The 18,100-nt window shown below is 49.0% G+C and overlaps 1 protein-coding gene and 2 long non-coding RNA genes across 4 annotated transcripts; all 3 read left to right on the top strand.

The window, feature by feature from the left end:
- The first annotated feature begins 1,008 nt into the window (after window positions 1-1,008).
- On the top strand, window positions 1,009-10,282 carry LOC137841014 (uncharacterized). Its single transcript, XR_011088319.1, has 4 exons — window positions 1,009-1,115; window positions 1,260-1,570; window positions 9,922-9,951; window positions 10,142-10,282. It is a non-coding gene; the product is annotated as an uncharacterized lncRNA (long non-coding RNA).
- Window positions 2,272-3,564, top strand: LOC137841070 (janus kinase and microtubule-interacting protein 3-like). Of its 2 annotated transcripts, XM_068653500.1 has the most exons (3): window positions 2,272-2,710; window positions 2,790-2,915; window positions 3,285-3,564. In XM_068653500.1, exons 1-2 carry the CDS (start codon window positions 2,498-2,500, stop codon window positions 2,904-2,906), a joined length of 330 nt encoding a protein of 109 aa, XP_068509601.1. In that variant the 5' UTR covers window positions 2,272-2,497; the 3' UTR covers window positions 2,907-2,915; window positions 3,285-3,564. The 2 variants fall into 2 exon arrangements, with proteins under 2 accessions (XP_068509601.1, XP_068509600.1); XM_068653499.1 differs by having other exon boundaries at window positions 2,790-3,564.
- On the top strand, window positions 4,566-7,552 carry LOC137841007 (uncharacterized). The gene is made up of 4 exons (XR_011088290.1): window positions 4,566-4,788; window positions 4,966-5,012; window positions 5,136-5,213; window positions 7,074-7,552. It is a non-coding gene; the product is annotated as an uncharacterized lncRNA (long non-coding RNA).
- Window positions 10,283-18,100: the final 7,818 nt, after the last annotated feature.

Here is an 18,100-nt window from a genome sequence, read left to right as displayed (position 1 = left end):
CGTCCAAAGCTTGGCCGGCGGCCGCCATCCAAGAAACTGGCCCCTTAAATTCCGACCTTTCAAGCAGGAGCATTGTGCGCACGCGTTTGAACACGCTTTAGACTTGTTTTGCCGTTTTCAGCAGCTCAAAGCTCCCGTTTTGTCAGCGCCTTTGCCACTCGCTGTGCGCTGAAAACGACGGACTTGCCCGGCTGCTCAGCCCGTCAACCATGAGCCGCGAGCGCGACGTCATTGTCCGTAGGCAGCTAGTGGCAAAATGCACCCTGTTAGAGTTGCGCTCGCTCCAACTTATTTTGCAAGAACCACACGGGAGACAAGTAAGTTCTTTTGGACACCTGCAGGTGGAGAGTCCATCCGTTGTACGAATGAAGTCTGACTCTCGGCTCCTGCACGAGCATTTTAATTAAGAGAAACAGGGTGGGTGTAAGAGTGGATTGAATAGAGGAAGCCCTTGACCTCTAGTCAAAACATAGCAAGGGGTGTTTTACGACTTTGTGTAGGAAGGGATAAGCGATAGGGATAAATAAGGGATAAATAATATTATTTATTACAGGTCGCAGTCAAAGTCAAAGCAACACAATGATACGATAAAGATAATCTGGAAAACCCTGACACACCCTGTAGTTGTCACTTTTGGAAAAGACGAGCGTCCCTCCAATCATCGCCGGTGACGTGTTTTTCAGGCTCTGGAGACAGGAGCTCATGTCAGAAATGTCATTGTGAGTCGCGTTTGTTTCTGCGCCGGAGCCGTTCGTTCCCTTTGCATCCAAAGAATCTCAAAGGCGGATTATTTGTGTCGACAGGAGAGAGATTTGCTGCTACGATACCGACGTCGAGAATCTCTGAGGAGGAACAAAGCGTGAGGTCCTGCAAGGTGAGTCTGTTTGTTTGCGGCTGCTTGGTGTTGCGCAAGATGAAATGGCCTTTTTCTCGCTATCGTTCCTCTCGTCGATTCATCGTGAGGTGTCGCTTCAGTTTGTTCAGAGAGATGTTTGCTTCCGCGCCCGCAGGTCATCGAAACATTTTACGGCTACGACGAAGACGTGTTGGTGGACCCGGACGGATCGTCCTTGTCTTTTCACACCGACAGAACCCCCGACACGGAACCCGAAGAGGTAGCCCGCCATTTCTGCCAGCGTATTGGCACCAAACATTCCTCTTCAGCCTGGAATCGGACTCGTCTTTGCGTCGCGGGTGCTTTGTCGCCGGTCTGACTGATTCTGGTACTAGTGCTGTGTTGCATTGGTGTGTGCATGAAGAGGCGGAGCTTCGCTACCGCCAGCTGACGCAAGAATATCAAGCGCTGCAACGAGCCTACGCTCTGCTAGCCCAGACCAGCGAAGGGGACTACGACGCCGAGAAGGAGATCAAGGTGGCGCCCCTTCCCGCAACCCCCGGCCGGGTCGCAGCCTCCCCGTTCTCACCCAGCCTCGGGTGTTCTCTGGTCTGAAAGGAGGAGGAGGAGCCTCCCTCCTCCTCCTTTCAGACCAGAGAAAAGCTGATGGTAGAAATGGGTCACTATCAAAGCAGAGTAGCAGATCTGGAGTCAGCGCTGAAGCAACAAGGACAGGTAAGCTCATCAATGAGCACACCTTTTTCTCAGACAAAATAGCTACATTCTTCAGTCACTCATCCGTCTGGCATTACTGGACCAACCCCCCCCCCCCCCCCCCCCCCCCCCGGACGGACGGACGGATGCATGCCTCTGCCTTTCAGGAGAGGGAGTGGCGCTCCCCCGTCTTGAAGTTTCTGCAAGTCCGTTTCCCAGACGGCCTCAGCCCTTTGCAGATCTACTGCGAGGCCGAGGGCGTGAGCGTACGTAAGGCGTCCCTTGCAACCCTAACCTTAACCCGAGGTCCCAGAACACCTTACATTGCTCCTTGCGCCTTTCCCCCGGACATCGTCATCAGTGATCTGATGAAGAAGCTGGACATCCTGGGCTATAACGCCGTAAGTGTATGTCGAACTCCTTATGTTCGCACTCCACGAGACTCGGCGGCTCAAATGTGACTTTTGGAAGGCTTTGCGCTGAAAGAAGCTTGTTGACGCTGTGCCTTTGGGCTCTTGCAGAATCTCACCAACGAGGAGCAGGTGGTCGTGATTCACGCCAGGACCCTTCTCACCCTAGCCGAGAAGGTAACGCGCACGTCCACGCACGCTCTCGCATTCTGCTTATGTGACAGCAGCCTTTCCTCAGTGGTTAGAATACATCAAAGTGACCAAGTCAGCACTTCAACAGAAGATGTTGGACATTGAAAGTGAGAAGGTAGACAGACACGCGACATCAGCCAAGGGGAACTCCGGCAATGTGCCCCAACAATTCTGACCTTGAGCTGTGCTAGGATATGTTCTGCAAGCAGAAGGGCTACCTGGATGAAGAGTTGGACTTCAGGAAGTGTTCCATGGACCAGGCTCATAAGGTAATCCGCCCTCAAATCTCCCGCCGGACCACTGATGGACGAGGATTGCGGCCCAGAGGATCCTGGAGCTGGAGGCCATGTTGTACGAGGCGCTACCGCAGCGGGACTGCCCCGCCACGGACGGCGAAAAAGCCAGCCACGCTGGCGTGAATGACGTGCTGACGGCGGATCAGAGAGAAGAGCTTAGGAGCGCCGTGGACCAATGGAAGCGAGCCCTGATGTGCGAGTTGAGGGAGCGCGACGCTTGCATCCTCCAAGAGAGAATGGATCTGCTGCACAGCGCGCAACAGGTAAGGGCCCAAAGCCAGCCCGGCACTTACTTGCACGCTTACTGGCTTTTGAATGCCACTTTCCATTTGTCCGTCCTAGAGGAACAAAGAGCTGAAAGAATTCATCGAAGCTCAGAAGAGACAAATCAAACAATTGGAGGAGAAGTTTCTGTTTCTCTTTCTATTCTTCTCCTTGGCCTTCATTCTGTGGCCCTAACACCAGCTGGTGAGTGAGCTCCAGCGGCACCGCACTCGACACCTCCGATACACTGCCAGCCGGTCTCAGACGTTGGCAGACGCTCCGATGCCAACGTATACCCCCCGCCACGGTGACAGAGGCACCGCGTCACACCGGCGCTCATCCAATCAGAAGGCAGGAAAAGCAAATTCACATGCAGGGCACTTTTGAACCAGAAGAGAGCGCCACAAAAAACGGTTGTTGCCCCAAACGCGCACTAAAAAGGGTCAGAATAACAAGAGTCCCACTGGCCAGCCGGGGCCACCCGTCCAGCTGTTTCTTCAGGGGGGAAAAAAATTGGAGTCACCGGTGAGTACATTTTGCATTTAGCTCTGCTTTTCTGCTTCTGTCTTCAAGTGTGTGGCATCCTGCGATCAAAGATTCAGCCAACCCCAAAGCGGTTGACCTCAACGTCCCACCACCATGCCTACCAGAGCAGGTGACGTGATGCTTTGGACATCCTTCCGTCTCAGATGCCCAAAAGTACTCTTTGCCACATCTGCGGCAATACGGTGTCTTTTCAAAGGTGCAAATAAATCCAGCGTGGGCGGAACACGCACGTCTTCGGTTTTTCCCGCTTTGTTTGTGTGACAGCTGTTGTGAAAATTTTATACAAATAAAGTTGTATAGTACAGGTTTGGCCAAGCCGCAACTCCCGAACCGCATGCGGCTCTTTTATGTTCATATCAACATTTGTGTGTGTGTGTGTGGGGGGGGGGGGGGGGGGGGGGGGTTGTGCGTGTTGGCTTCACTTGAGTTCAATTTGGTATTTTGGTCAAAAGCGCCTGTGGTGAAATTCCACAAAGTAGGATGGGCAAACACATTTCTTTAAACTATGAGTGTCAATTGGGCTCTCGAAATGGCAGGGAAAAGATGCACAGCAAAACGAAAATACGTAGATGAACACAGGACGTTTTAATCAGAGTGGGAAAGTTTCTATTTTTTGTTGAACGTGATGGCAAACCATTCTGCCTGATATGTCAGACCTCAGCGCATTTCAAAGATTCAAATCTTCAGCGCCATGCACTTCAGCTCACTCCATGCTAACATTGATCAGGCGTCGAACCCGCAACATCATGCTTAAGAGGTGGCCATGCTAACCAGTGCGCCATTATGTCAACGCATAATAACTGTAAGTCTACTGATCAAAACAGCGGTTACTATATGACGTCGCTACGTCGTGGTCACGTGACGCAGACAAGACGTCAATGGACGTGGGCAGAGTTAACTTGTTTAAAAGGGAGTGGGCAGAAGAAATATTTAATTTATTTAAATCTATTTTGAGTGCACACCATTATGCCAATGCATAACAACTGTAAATCTACTAAACAAAACAGCGGTTGCTATATGACATCTGCCACGTCGTGGTCACGTGACATACGTGACGTCGATGGGCGTAACTTTCGCCGGAATTCAAATCCGCGGGGAGAGTTAACTTGTTTAAAAGAGAGTGGGCAGAAGAATTATTTAATTTATTTAAATCTATTTGGTGTGTGCGCCATTATGTCAATGCATAACAACTGTAAGTCTACTAAACAAAACAGCGGTTGCTATATGACGTCTGCCACGTCGTGGTCACGTGACGCGGACGTGACGTCGACGCCTACTTTACATCCCACCGATCACAGGACCCCTCGGCTGCATAACCGTGCCCCCTTCCCAACCAATCGGATTTGCTATACGCGAAAACGACGCCAATGGAAAGAGCTTCCGCCCAAATTTAAATCCGTGGGCGTGGCTCGCAGCAGGAAGTAGGAAAACGGCGGCGATGTTGACAAAGACACAGCGGATGGTAACATACGACTAACAAGAGAAATATTTTTATTTTCTGCTTGCAACTGGACCGTCCAGAGCGTACACGGTAAGTACAACTCATCGTTTTTAAAAAGAAGTACTTTTGTTGCCCTGAAAAGCGAGTGAGCGTGGCGTTTGTGGGGGACGTCGAATTTCGACGATTCTTTCTGGTCAACGGTTGTAAATGATTGTGTTGATTAAAAAAGAAAACTTGATGTAACTCTACTTTTAACTGCCGTTTCAGATAGATTTGGAATTGCATCACATCCAATTTTGCCTAGAGCGTACACGGTAAGTAACACTCATTGTGTTTAAGGAGATTTACGTTTGTAATAGCAGAAGTGTAGCCGCGTTGCGTTGTACGTGTGAAAATTGGTCGAGGCGAAATGTTAATGTTTAATTTCATTCCTTTAGGTTCCACGGTGTTTGTTGGCTGCAAGTTTTCCACTGCAAGAAGAGGCTCGTATCATTGACCAGGAGCGAGCTACAATGGTGAGTAGCCATAACATTTATGTTAAACACTTCCTATTTCATGTCTAACAGTACTTGATTTAACAAATAACCATAAATAAATACAGTGTGGGCACTGAAGTTAACATATGTGATTATACTGCCTAATCTGTCACCGAGTAGATTGTTGCAAAGTAATATAAGATCCAAAGTTGTAATTCAGAATAGTTTTCAAAAGAAGGCCATTAGAATTATATACAAGTCTGATTACCCTGAACAAGCTATTAATTAAATCACAAATTCTTCAATTCAAAGATTTGGTAGATTATTAGACAAATAATGTCTAACAGTAATTGATTTAACACATCACAATAAGTAGATTGAGTGTGGGCACTCTCAAGTTAACATATATGATTATACTGCCTAATCTGTTACAGAGTATGTTGTTGCCAAGTAATGTAGAATAGATCCAAAGTAGTAATCCAGAATAGTTTTGAAGAGGCCATTAGAATAATAAACAAATCTGATTACCTTGAACATAATAACAAGCTAAGTGTTTAATATGTCCTATGAAGTCGAAATTGGGCACCGTCATGTGGTGAAATTTGGAATTGCATCACATCCAATTTTGCCTGGGAACAAACAGATTAAATAAATCTTAGTTTTGAATAAGCCACTCCTTCTCAAACAAGTAAACTCTGCCCATTTCGCGCAGTAGATGTTCTGTTAATATCTAGTATTTATACAAAGTCATAATTTAAATTGCTTTCAACCTTCATTCATCGGTTCAACCAACATTACTCGCTCTTACTACCAACTTGTATTGATTTAACTAAGCGTTTAATACTTCCTATCAGGTCTCAAGGCAAGATTTGGCAAAATACAGTTTCAGCAAATCCAATTTTGCCAGGGAACAAAAATAGATTAAATAAACTAAATAAGTCTTCTTCCCAATAAATAAATCAGAAAAGTCTGTCTTGTAACCAGTCCTCTTCAAACAAGTAAAGTCTGCCCATTTTGTGCCGTAGATTTTGTGTCCATGCCTAGTATTTAAACAAAATCATAATTTAAACGACTTCTTGCCTTCATTCACTTTGGAAATTTGGAATTGCAGCAAATCGAATTTTGCCAGGGAACAAAAATAGATCAATTAAACTAAGTCTTCTTCCCATTAAATAAATTAAAAAAGTCTGTCTTGTAACCAGTCCTTTTCAAACAAGTAAAGTCTGCCCATTTTGTGCCGTCGATTTTGTGTTAATGCCTAGTATTTATACAAAATCATAATTTAAAGGACTTCATTCCTTCATTCACTTTGGAAATTTGGAATTGCAGCACATCAAATTTTGCCTGGGAAGAAAAGTAGATTAAATAAATTTAATAAGTCTTACTACTTCCCATTAAATAAATTAAATACGTCTTACTTGTTCCCACTCCTTTTCAAAACAGTAGTTTAAAACGAGGGCCCTTCACTCAACCTTTAACCCTATTTATTCACCTTCTAGGCTAAGTGTTAAAGGCTAAGTGTTAAAGGCTAAGTGTTAAAGGCTAAGTGTTAAAGGCTAAGTGTTAGAGGCTAAGTGTTAGAGGCTAAGTGCCAGAGGCTAGGCGCCAGAGGCGAGTTTTTGTGGGCTGAAGTTTTAGTGGGGTTAGTGTGAATACAATCCAAAAGAATACAACAGAATACATTACAATAGAATATAATACATAGATTAAATTCAATAGCTCTTACTACTTCCCATTAAATAAATTAAATACGTCTTACTTGTTCCCAATCCTTTTCAAAAAAGTAGTTTAAAACGAGGGCCCTTCACTCAACCTTTAACCTCAACCCCGCACGTCACATTGTGTTGTATCTGTGAATGTTGGTTGTGGCCAAATGATAGTTTTCTTTCATTCGTTTAGGTTCCACGGTGTTTGTTGGCTATGTTTTCCACTGTCAGAAGGATGAAAATACAAAGTACAACGCTTGGACGTGGGCGAAGACGTCACCGGTGAGTCCTTCCTTCCTATTTATTTACCTTCTAGATGCTAGAGGCTAAGTGTTAGAGGCTAAGTGTTAGAGGCTAAGTGTTAAAGGCAACACAATACGAACAACACAACACAATACGAACAACTCAACACAATATGAACAACACAATATGAACAACACAACACAATACGAACAACACAACACAATACGAACAACACAACACAATACGAACAACACAACACATTACGAACAACACAACACAATACGAACAACACAACGATACTGCACTGAACAACACGATACCGCACTGAGAAACACGATACCGCACTGAACAACACGATACCGCACTGAACAACACCATGCCGCACTGAACACCATGCCACACTGAACAACACCATCCCGCACTGAACAACACCATGCCGCACTAAACAACACCATGCCGCACTGAACAACACCATGCCTCACTGAACGACACCATGCCGCACTGAAAGACACCATGCCGCACTGAACGACACCATGCCGCACTGAAAGACACCATCCCGCACTGAACAACACCATTCCGCATTGAACACCATTATGCCGCACTGAACAACATTATGCCTCACTGAACATTATGCCGCACTGAACAACACCATGCCGCACTGAACAACACCATGCCGCACTGAACAACACCATGCCGCACTGAACAACACCATGCCGCACTGAACAACACCATGCCGCACTGAACAACACCATGTCGCACTGAACAACATTATGCCACACTGAACAACACCATGCCGCACTGAACAACACCATTCCGCATTGAACACCATGCCGCACTGAACAACACCATCCCGCACTGAACAACACCATCCCGCACTGAACAACATTATGCCGCACTGAACAACATTATGCCGCACTGAACAACACCATGCCGCACTGAACAACACCATGCCGCACTGAACAACACCATGCCGCACTGAACAACATTATAACGCACTGAACAACACCATCCCGCACTGAACAACACCATGCCGCACTAAACAACATTATGCCGCACTGAACAACATTATGCCGAAATGAACAACACCATGCCGCACTAAACAACACCATGCCGCACTGAACAACACCATGCCGCACTGAACAACACCATGCCGCACTGAACAACACGATCCCGCATTGAACACCATGCCGCACTGAACAACACCATGCCGCACTGAACAACACCATGCCGCACTGAACAACACCATGCCGCACTGAACAACACCATGCCGCACTGAACAACACCATGCCGCACTGAACAACACCATTCCGCACTGAACAACACCATGCCGCACTGAACAACATTATGCTGCACTGAACAACACCATGCCGCACTGAACAACAACATGCCGCACTGAAAAACATTATGCCGCACTGAACAACACCATGCCGCACTGAACAACACCATCCCGAACTGAACAACACCATGCCGCATTGAACAACACCATGCCGCACTGAACAACACCATCCTGCACTGAACAACACCATCCCGCACTGAACAACACCATGCCGCACTGAACAACACCATGCCGCACTGAACAACACCATGCCGCAATGAACAACACCATCCCGCACTGAACAACACCATCCTGCACTGAACAACACCATGCCGCACTGAACAACACCATGCCGCACTGAACAACACCATGCCGCACTGAACAACACCATGCCGCACTGAACAACATTATGCCGCACTGAACAACATTATGTCGCACTGAACAACACCATGCCGCACTGAACAACACCATGCTGCACTGAACAACATTATGCCGCACTGAAAAACACCATGCCGCACTGAACAACACCATCCCGCACTGAACAACACCATGCCGCATTGAACAACACCATGCCGCACTGAACACCATGCTGCACTGAACAACACCATGCTGCACTGAACAACACGATCCTGCATTGAACAACACCATCCTGCACTGAACAACACCACCCCGTACTGAACAACACGATCCCGCATTGAACAACACTATCCCACACTGAACAACACCATGCCGCACTGAACAACACCATTCCGCACTGAACAACACCATGCCGCACTGAACAACACCATGCCGCACTGAACAACACCATGCCGCACTGAACAACACCATGCCGCATTGAACAACACCATGCCGCACTGAACAACACCATCCTGCACTGAACAACACCATCCCGCACTGAACAACACCATGCCGCATTGAACAACACCATGCCGCACTGAACAACACCATGCCGCACTGAACAACACCATCCTGCACTGAACAACACCATCCCGCACTGAACAACACCATGCCGCACTGAACAACATTATGGCTTACTGAACAACACCATGCCGCACTGAACAACACCATGCCGCACTGAACAACACCATGCCGCACTGAACAACATTATGCCGCACTGAACAACATTATGCCGCACTGAACAACACCATGCCGCACTGAACAACACCATGCCGCACTGAACAACACGACGTCGCACTGAACAACACGACGTCGCACTGAACAACACGACGCCGCACAGAACAACACGACGCCGCACAGAATAACACAATACCGCACAGAACAACACAATACCGCAGAAACAGTTTTACATAATATTACGTTGCAGTCATGTGACGCGGACATGACGTCAATAGGCGGAACTCACGGCAAAATTATAATCCGTGGGCGTGGCTTGCAACAGGAAGTAGGAAAGCGGCAATTCTGGCAAACAAGACACAGCGGTTAGTAACACGATGACTTACAAGGCAAATATTTTTGTTTTCAGCTTGCAACTTGACCGTCTAGAGCGTACAAGGTAATTACAACTGTTTTTTTTTAGCCCTGAAAAGCGAGGGAGTGTGGCGTTTGGGAGGAATGTCGAACTCGGCGTCTGCTTCCAGCCACAGACGCCAAATTTCGACGATTATTTCGACTGGTCAACGGTTGTAAATTATTGCGTTGACTAAAAACTTTATTTAACTCTACTCTTAACTTTGCCGTTTCAGATATGCGGGTATTACACCGCGGAAATGACGTCAATAGGCTGAACTCTCGCCAAAATTCAAATCTGTGGGCGCAATGGCCTTGAGCGAGACACCGGATACAAACACGACGATTATCAACAGAAATATCTTTATTTTCTGCTTGCAAGTGGACCGTCTAGAGCGTACACGGTAAGTACAACTCATTGTGTTTAAAAAGATTTACGTTTGTGTAGTTTGCGTTGCGTTGTATCTGTGAATGTTGGTTTAGGCTAAATGTTAATGTTTAATTTCATTCCTTTAGGTTCCACGGTGTTTGTTGGCTGTATGTTTTCCACTGCAAGAAGAGGCTCGTATCATTGACCAGCAGGAGCTACAATGGTGAGTACCCCTTTCGTCTTCCATTTATGTTAAACACTTCCTATTTCATGTCTAACAGTACTCGATTTAACAAATAACCATAAATAAATACAGTGTGGGCAGTCACGTTAACATATGTGATTATCCTGCCTAATATGTTTATCACAAATATGTCACTAATCACTAATATGTTTATTTGTTTATCACAACACCTTTGGACCTTCAGCAATCGATTATTTCCCTTCATCTACATAGAGACAGAACGATGGTGTCTTAAACATCTCATTCATTTCACCAAATAACTTCACGCAGGTGGATAACGGCCGTCTCGGTCACGCTATGTTGCGTGATGCAGTTTTGAAGAACCAAATGCATTTATTCAATGAATAAGTCAAGCTAGTTCTATGTTTATGATGTTGTAAGTTACGGTACCGATTGAAGTTGAGTTCGAAGCCAGTGGAAAACAGCGCTGCGTTTGTGCTCTCCAGGTACAAATGTTGTGATCTCTGACTGACGACCGGGCGAGACTCGAGTAAGAGATGTCCAAACGAGCTCCGGCAGGGCGGGCCAAGGCGGAGCGAACGGACGCCCTTCAGGCCGCCAATGACGAGCTGAGAACCAAACTGATGGACGTCCAGTTAGAACTTCAGCAGGAGAAGAACAAGGTGAAAACCTCAACAGACAGACACTGCCTGCCTCCCTGCCTGCCTCCCTGCCTGCCTCCCTGCCTGCCTCCCTCCCTCCCAGTTTTCCCGATGTAGATTAGACATGCGTGTGCCATGACTGTGTCAGCCTACATCAACAAATGCACCGAGGACGTCAGCACCACTAAGAATATCATCACCCGGGGCAACCAACGACCCTGGATGACTGAGGAGGTACGTCAAACGCTACGAGCGCGGAACTCTGCCTTCAAGTCTGGCGACAAGGAGACACTGAGGACAGCGAGAGCCAACTTGAACCGTGCCATCAGGATAGCGAAGCGAGACCGCAGTCGAAAATTTCAGGATCGTTTCCACGACGTCAAAAACATCAGGAGTATGTGGCAAGGCATACGGGCGATTACAGACTACAACTCACCCTCCCCCCCCCCCCCCCCGGTGGGTGTAGTTGATACTGACTTTCTAAATGGTCTAAATAACTTCTTTGGGAGGTTCGAGGCACTAAACGGCACTCCAGCAGTTAAAACTGTCCCCCATCAGGAAGAGGAGGTACTCTGCCTTGACTCCGCCGATGTGTTGAAGACCCTGAGGAGAGTCAACCCCTGTAAGGCCCCTGGCCCGGACAACATTCCTGGGCGTGTGTTCAGGGAATGTGCAAGTCATCTGGCTGGGGTCATCACAGACATTTTTAACACCTCGCTGGGCCAAGCCACAGTGCCGGCGTGCTTTAAGACTGCCTCCATCATTCCGGTGCCGAAGAAACCTCAAATCACCTCATTTAATGATTACCGGCCTGTTGCACTGACTCCGGTTATGATGAAGTGCTTCGAAAGGCTGCTTAAAGGTCACATCGTTTCCAGACTCCCCCTATTATTTGACCCGTTCCAGTTTGCCGACCGGCAAAACCGCTCCACTCAGGAAGCCATCTCCTCCGTTCTTCACCTGAGCCTGGCTCACCTGGAGGAGAAGAACACCCATGTGCGGAGGCTGTTCCTGGACTTCAGCTCAGCGTTTAACACCATCATCCCACAGCATCTGGTAGGAAAATTGGAACACCTGGGCTTCAACACCCCCCTTCGCAACTGGCTGCTAGACTTCCTCACCAACAGACCTCAGTCAGTCCGGGTCGGACAGAACACCTCTGATGTCATCACCCTCAGCACAGGCTCCCTTCAGGGCTGCGTCCTGAGCCCCCTGCTGTGCACCCTGATGACACACGACTGCGTCCTCAGGTTCACCACCAATCACATCGTGAAGTCAGCAGACGACACAACGGAGGTGGGGCTCATCAGAGACAACAACGACCTGGACTACAGAGAGGAGGTGGAGCAGCTGGTGGGCTGGTGCAGAGAAAACAGCCTGATCCTGAATGAGGAGAAGATGAAGGAGATCATCGTCGACTTCAGGAAAAAACAGCCTCACCACGCTCCACTGATCATCAACAGCTCAGCTGTGGAGGTGGTCAGCAGCACCAAATTCCTGGGGGTCCACATCACAGAAGACCTCACCTGGACTATGAACACTACGGCACTGGTCAAGAGGGCACAGAAGCGCTTGTACTTCCTGCGGAGGATGAGGAGAGCCCACCTGCCCCCACCCATCATGAGGACGTTCTACAGGAGCACCATAGAGAGCATTCTGACAAGCTGTCTCTCTGTGTGGTGTGGAGGCTGCACCGCCTCCGATTGGAAGAACGTGAGGAGAGTGGTGAGGACAGCAGAGAGGATCATAGGGGCTCCTCTTCCCTCCATTCAGGACATTTCATCTCAGCGCTGCATGTCCCGTGCCCGTAACATCATCAATGACCCATCACACCCCCACCATGGACTGTTCTCCCTGCTGCCCTCTGGGAAGAGGTTTGCAGCATCCGCTGCAGGTCCACCAGGTTCTGCAACAGCTTTTTCCCTGCTGTCATCAGACTGTTGAACACTAGAACTGTTGAGCTCTAAACTGAACTCTGCATCACACATTCACAGAACTGTACTTTATGACACTACGGACCTCTATCTTGCACTATCTCGCACTACCAACTTTACTGAACTTGTATAAACCCTTTAAATAGAAGTTTAATACATGGTTTAGCATTCCTCTGCACACTCTTGAATACTGTTTTGCCTACTTGCACTATTGCATAATTATCACTGCTGCACTTTATACTTATTTTTAATATATATATATATATATATATATATATATATATATATATATATATATATATATATATATATATATATATATAGTATATGTATATATATATATATATAGTATATGTATATATATATATTTTCATAGGATATGTTACTTCTATTCAACTGCAATATCACTACTTTGTTGTAAGACGTATGCAACGGAATTTCGTTTTGTATGCACCATGTGCAGACAAGATGACAATAAAGTTTGTCTAAGTCTAAGTCATGTCAGGTCAGCTGTCTGGAGAGAGAGAGAAGTCAGGACCTGCGGGCGGAGCACCACCGTGCCACCGCCGCCATGACGGAACTCAAAAGCAAACTCCATGAGGAGAAGCAGAAAGAGTTAGCCATTACCAGGGAGACATTACTGCGGCAGCATGAAATGGAGCTGATGAGAGTGATCAAAATCAAAGATGGAGAGATCCAGCGACTGAATGCCTTGGTCCTCAGCCTGAGGGACGGCTCCATGGACAAGGTGATCCGCTCTATCCGTGTCTGACTATCCGCACGGCACGTCGGGCTTCGATGCGGCCGCTACCGTATTGTGTAGCTTGTCCCCAGTAAGCGTCGCGGCGCTCCGTTGCGGTCTCAACGGCCCGGTGTGGCGCAATGTCTGCTCAGGTGAGGAGGGGGGGCGCTTTGCTGGCGGAGGTGGAGGAGACGCGGCGGTGTCGGGAGACCGAGCGGTGTCGCCTCCACCAGGAGCGCGGAAGAAGCCCTGGCAGCGGCCCAGCAAGCCTGGCAGTCCCGAGCGGCCGAGCTCCGATCGGCTCATCACCAGCATCGGGAGGAGCTGAGCCGAACCAAGAGAGACTGCGAGAGGGAGATCCGCCGACTGGTAGGACTGATCAGATGCGCGGTGCGTGGCTATGTTCCCAATTTCGTTGTATACCTGCAGTGCAATGACACCTAAGGCATTCTATTCTATTCTATTTCACAAGAAGAAAATGTCCGGTTGCTCGCTTCGCTTTTGTCACAGCAAAGGTGTTCTAGTCGATTCAAGAAAAAAATTGGCCGGTTGCTCTCTTTGTTTTTGTCACAATTCTGGCAAATGAGTTTGCCCGCCTGCCTGAGCGCTCCCCGTTTGTACATCCAGACGGATGAGATCAAGCTGAAAGACAGAGCGGTTAGTGTTTTGGATGAAGCCCTGGGGCCGGCCACGTCCACCGCCTTCAGCTGCAGACTCAGGCTGCCGAGCAGCAGATCGCTGCCCTGAGGGATTCCCAAAGGGCGGGCCTAAACTACCCTGGAAGTGGGGTCAACGCCGCTACTAGCAATCCTCTTCATTGCGTAAGCCACCTCATCACACACTTCCAGTACGCATGACTTAGTTCGTTGCTGGAGGAAGGTAGCACAAAAACAGTTTTGAACTTTGAACGAGTGCTTGTGTGTGTGTGTTGCGGGGCGTTTTCAGTCTCAGGAGGATCGGGACACGCGACGGTTTCATCTGAAAATCGCTGAGCTCAGCGCAGTCATCAGGAAACTGGAGGATCGAAACGCCCTGCTTTCTGAAGAGCGCAATGAACTGGTAATTTATTGACGGCACGCTTGAAGGTTTGCGCTACGTTTGATGCGCGCCATCCAGCGAGGCACCCATTGCGCTTGCTTATTAGTTGAGCGGCGCGGCGAGTCGGTTGCCTGGTAGATGTCTTTTATTGGGAGCCAAAGCCACGATTCCGTTCAAACCGATGCAAAAGGAATGGATACATTCTGGCCCGCGTGTTGTGCGTCTTTCACATCCCGCACTTCATGCTTGCAGCTAAAGCGACTGAGAGAAACAGAAAGCCAGTTTCTGCCACTCCTGTACAAAAACAAACGCCTGAGCAGGAAGAATGAAGAACTCTCGCTGGTGCTGTGTCGCCTTGAAAACAAAGTGCGCTTTGTCACCCAGGAGAACGAGGAGATGGCAAGCTTGGTAAGTCGACGCGGACAACGGCGGCGTGCCAACAGAGTCCACTGCATTTGTGTTCCACAGAGAAGGCCTAGTTCGCTCAATGACCTGGACCGCGGTTGCGGCCAGCAGGACGGTGAAATGGAGTTCCTTCAAGTTGTGGAGCAGCGGCACATCATCGACGACTTGTCCAAGGTCTTCAGGCAGGCGACTCGGTGCACGTACGGCAGCGCCGCGCTCGCTCGCTGTCGCCAGGAAACCTTTTCCGTCCAAAGCTTGGCCGGCGGCCGCCATCCAAAAAATTGGCCCCTTAAATTCCGACCTTTCAAGCAGGAGCATTGTGCGCACGCGTTTGAACACGCTTTAGACTTGTTTTGCCGTTTTCAGCAGCTCAAAGCTCCCGTTTTGTCAGCGCCTTTGCCACTCGCTGTGCGCTGAAAACGACGGACTTGCCCGGCTGCTCAGCCCGTCAACCATGAGCCGCGAGCGCGACGTCATTGTCCGTAGGCAGCTAGTGGCAAAATGCACCCTGTTAGAGTTGCGCTCGCTCCAACTTATTTTGCAAGAACCACACGGGAGACAAGTAAGTTCTTTTGGACACCTGCAGGTGGAGAGTCCATCCGTTGTACGAATGAAGTCTGACTCTCGGCTCCTGCACGAGCATTTTAATTAAGAGAAATAGGGTGAGTGTAAGAGTGGATTGAATAGAGGAAGCCCTTGACCTCTAGTCAAAACATAGCAAGGGGTGTTTTACGACTTTGTGTAGGAAGGGATAAGCGATAGGGATAAATAAGGGATAAATAATATTATTTATTACAGGTCGCAGTCAAAGTCAAAGCAACACAATGATACGATAAAGATAATCTGGAAAACCCTGACACACCCTGTAGTTGTCACTTTTGGAAAAGACGAGCGTCCCTCCAATCATCGCCGGTGACGTGTTTTTCAGGCTCTGGAGACAGGAGCTCATGTCAGAAATGTCATTGTGAGTCGCGTTTGTTTCTGCGCCGGAGCCGTTCGTTCCCTTTGCATCCAAAGAATCTCAAAGGCGGATTATTTGTGTCGACAGCAGAGAGATTTGCTGCTACGATACCGACGTCGAGAATCTCTGAGGAGGAACAAAGCGTGAGGTCCTGCAAGGTGAGTCTGTTTGTTTGCGGCTGCTTGGTGTTGCGCAAGATGAAATGGCCTTTTTCTCGCTATCGTTCCTCTCGTCGATTCATCGTGAGGTGTCGCTTCAGTTTGTTCAGAGAGATGTTTGCTTCCGCGCCCGCAGGTCATCGAAACATTTTACGGCTACGACGAAGACGTGTTGGTGGACCCGGACGGATCGTCCTTGTCTTTTCACACCGACAGAACCCCCGACACGGAACCCGAAGAGGTAGCCCGCCATTTCTGCCAGCGTATTGGCACCAAACATTCCTCTTCAGCCTGGAATCGGACTCGTCTTTGCGTCGCGGGTGCTTTGTCGCCGGTCTGACTGATTCTGGTACTAGTGCTGTGTTGCATTGGTGTGTGCATGAAGAGGCGGAGCTTCGCTACCGCCAGCTGACGCAAGAATATCAAGCGCTGCAACGAGCCTACGCTCTGCTAGCCCAGACCAGCGAAGGGGACTACGACGCCGAGAAGGAGATCAAGGTGGCGCCCCTTCCCGCAACCCCCGGCCGGGTCGCAGCCTCCCCGTTCTCACCCAGCCTCGGGTGTTCTCTGGTCTGAAAGGAGGAGGAGGAGCCTCCCTCCTCCTCCTTTCAGACCAGAGAAAAGCTGATGGTAGAAATGGGTCACTATCAAAGCAGAGTAGCAGATCTGGAGTCAGCGCTGAAGCAACAAGGACAGGTAAGCTCATCAATGAGCACACCTTTTTCTCAGACAAAATAGCTACATTCTTCAGTCACTCATCCGTCTGGCATTACTGGACCAACCCCCCCCCCCCCCCCCCCCCCCGAACGTGGCTGGGAAAATGCGGAGAAAAGCAAATGTCATTTTCCAGTCAACCAAAGAATTTGTGGATGAAAATGACACAACATTCCAAAGCTGTCCACGCGTTTGTCTCTTCTAGAATGTCAAGTAGTCTGGTAATAGTGCCTGATCCTGGTGCCAAGATCCAGGGTTGACACGAAAGCTAGCAGAAGCCAATTTCCAAGACACCAACCCGAAGCTCAGGGTGTTGACTCTGAGGAGATCCAAAAACATGAGCATTAGAGAGTCATTTGGTGAGTGCTTTAATCGAGTAGACGCGTCCCTTGGGAGGGAAGGTGCCGGGCAACAGGTCGATGGCGCAATCGTAGGACCGGTGTGGAGGAAGAGAAGCGGCCCTGGCTTTACTTAAAACCTCCTTGAGTTCGTGATAAACTGCTGGGACATTGGAGATGTCGGGACTGTACCTGGGCAGGGCTCTGCCGAGTGGGCTGGTGGCCGCCTTCAGGCACACTCGATGGCAGCGTTCGCTCCACTGCCGTACCACCCCCACCTCCCAGTCCAGCACCGGGTTGTGCTGCCGCAACCAAGGGTGCCCCAGGATGAGCTGCTGTCCTAGGAGGGAAAGAAGAAAAAACTGGATGGTCTCGTGGTGATTGCCGGAGAGCATTACCTTAACCGGTTCCGTCACGAAAGCCACCTCGCCAATCAGACGGCCATCAATGGCACGCGCGGGAATGGACGGGCTCAGCGGGAGGAAGCCGACACCCCACTGACGCGCCAGGCTAATGTCCATGATGTTCCCCTCCGCGCCGGAATCCACCAAGGCCGCCACGTTCTGGTCGCCCGCCGCAAGCTGGACACGTGCCTGTAGCGTGAGCGTGCTGGGACTGGGAGAGCCGGTGCTGGTCGAGCTCACGCGGATCCCCCGACGCCGCGTGAGCTCCGGCCTTTTAACGGGCAC

Source organism: Syngnathus scovelli, chromosome 16, assembly GCF_024217435.2.
Source record: "Syngnathus scovelli strain Florida chromosome 16, RoL_Ssco_1.2, whole genome shotgun sequence".
Classification (NCBI taxonomy): domain Eukaryota; kingdom Metazoa; phylum Chordata; class Actinopteri; order Syngnathiformes; family Syngnathidae; genus Syngnathus; species Syngnathus scovelli.
This window is presented reverse-complemented; position numbering and strand designations above follow the sequence as displayed.

What these genes read in the sequence shown, in the direction of transcription:
- LOC137841070 (XM_068653500.1), top strand. Translation starts at nt 2,498, where the DNA reads ATGTTGTACGAGGCGCTACCGCAGCGGGACTGCCCCGCCACGGACGGC. An exon ending in TGCTGCACAGCGCGCAACAG is followed by an intron (nt 2,711 to 2,789) that starts GTAAGGGCCCAA and finishes TGTCCGTCCTAG; the next exon opens with AGGAACAAAGAGCTGAAAGA.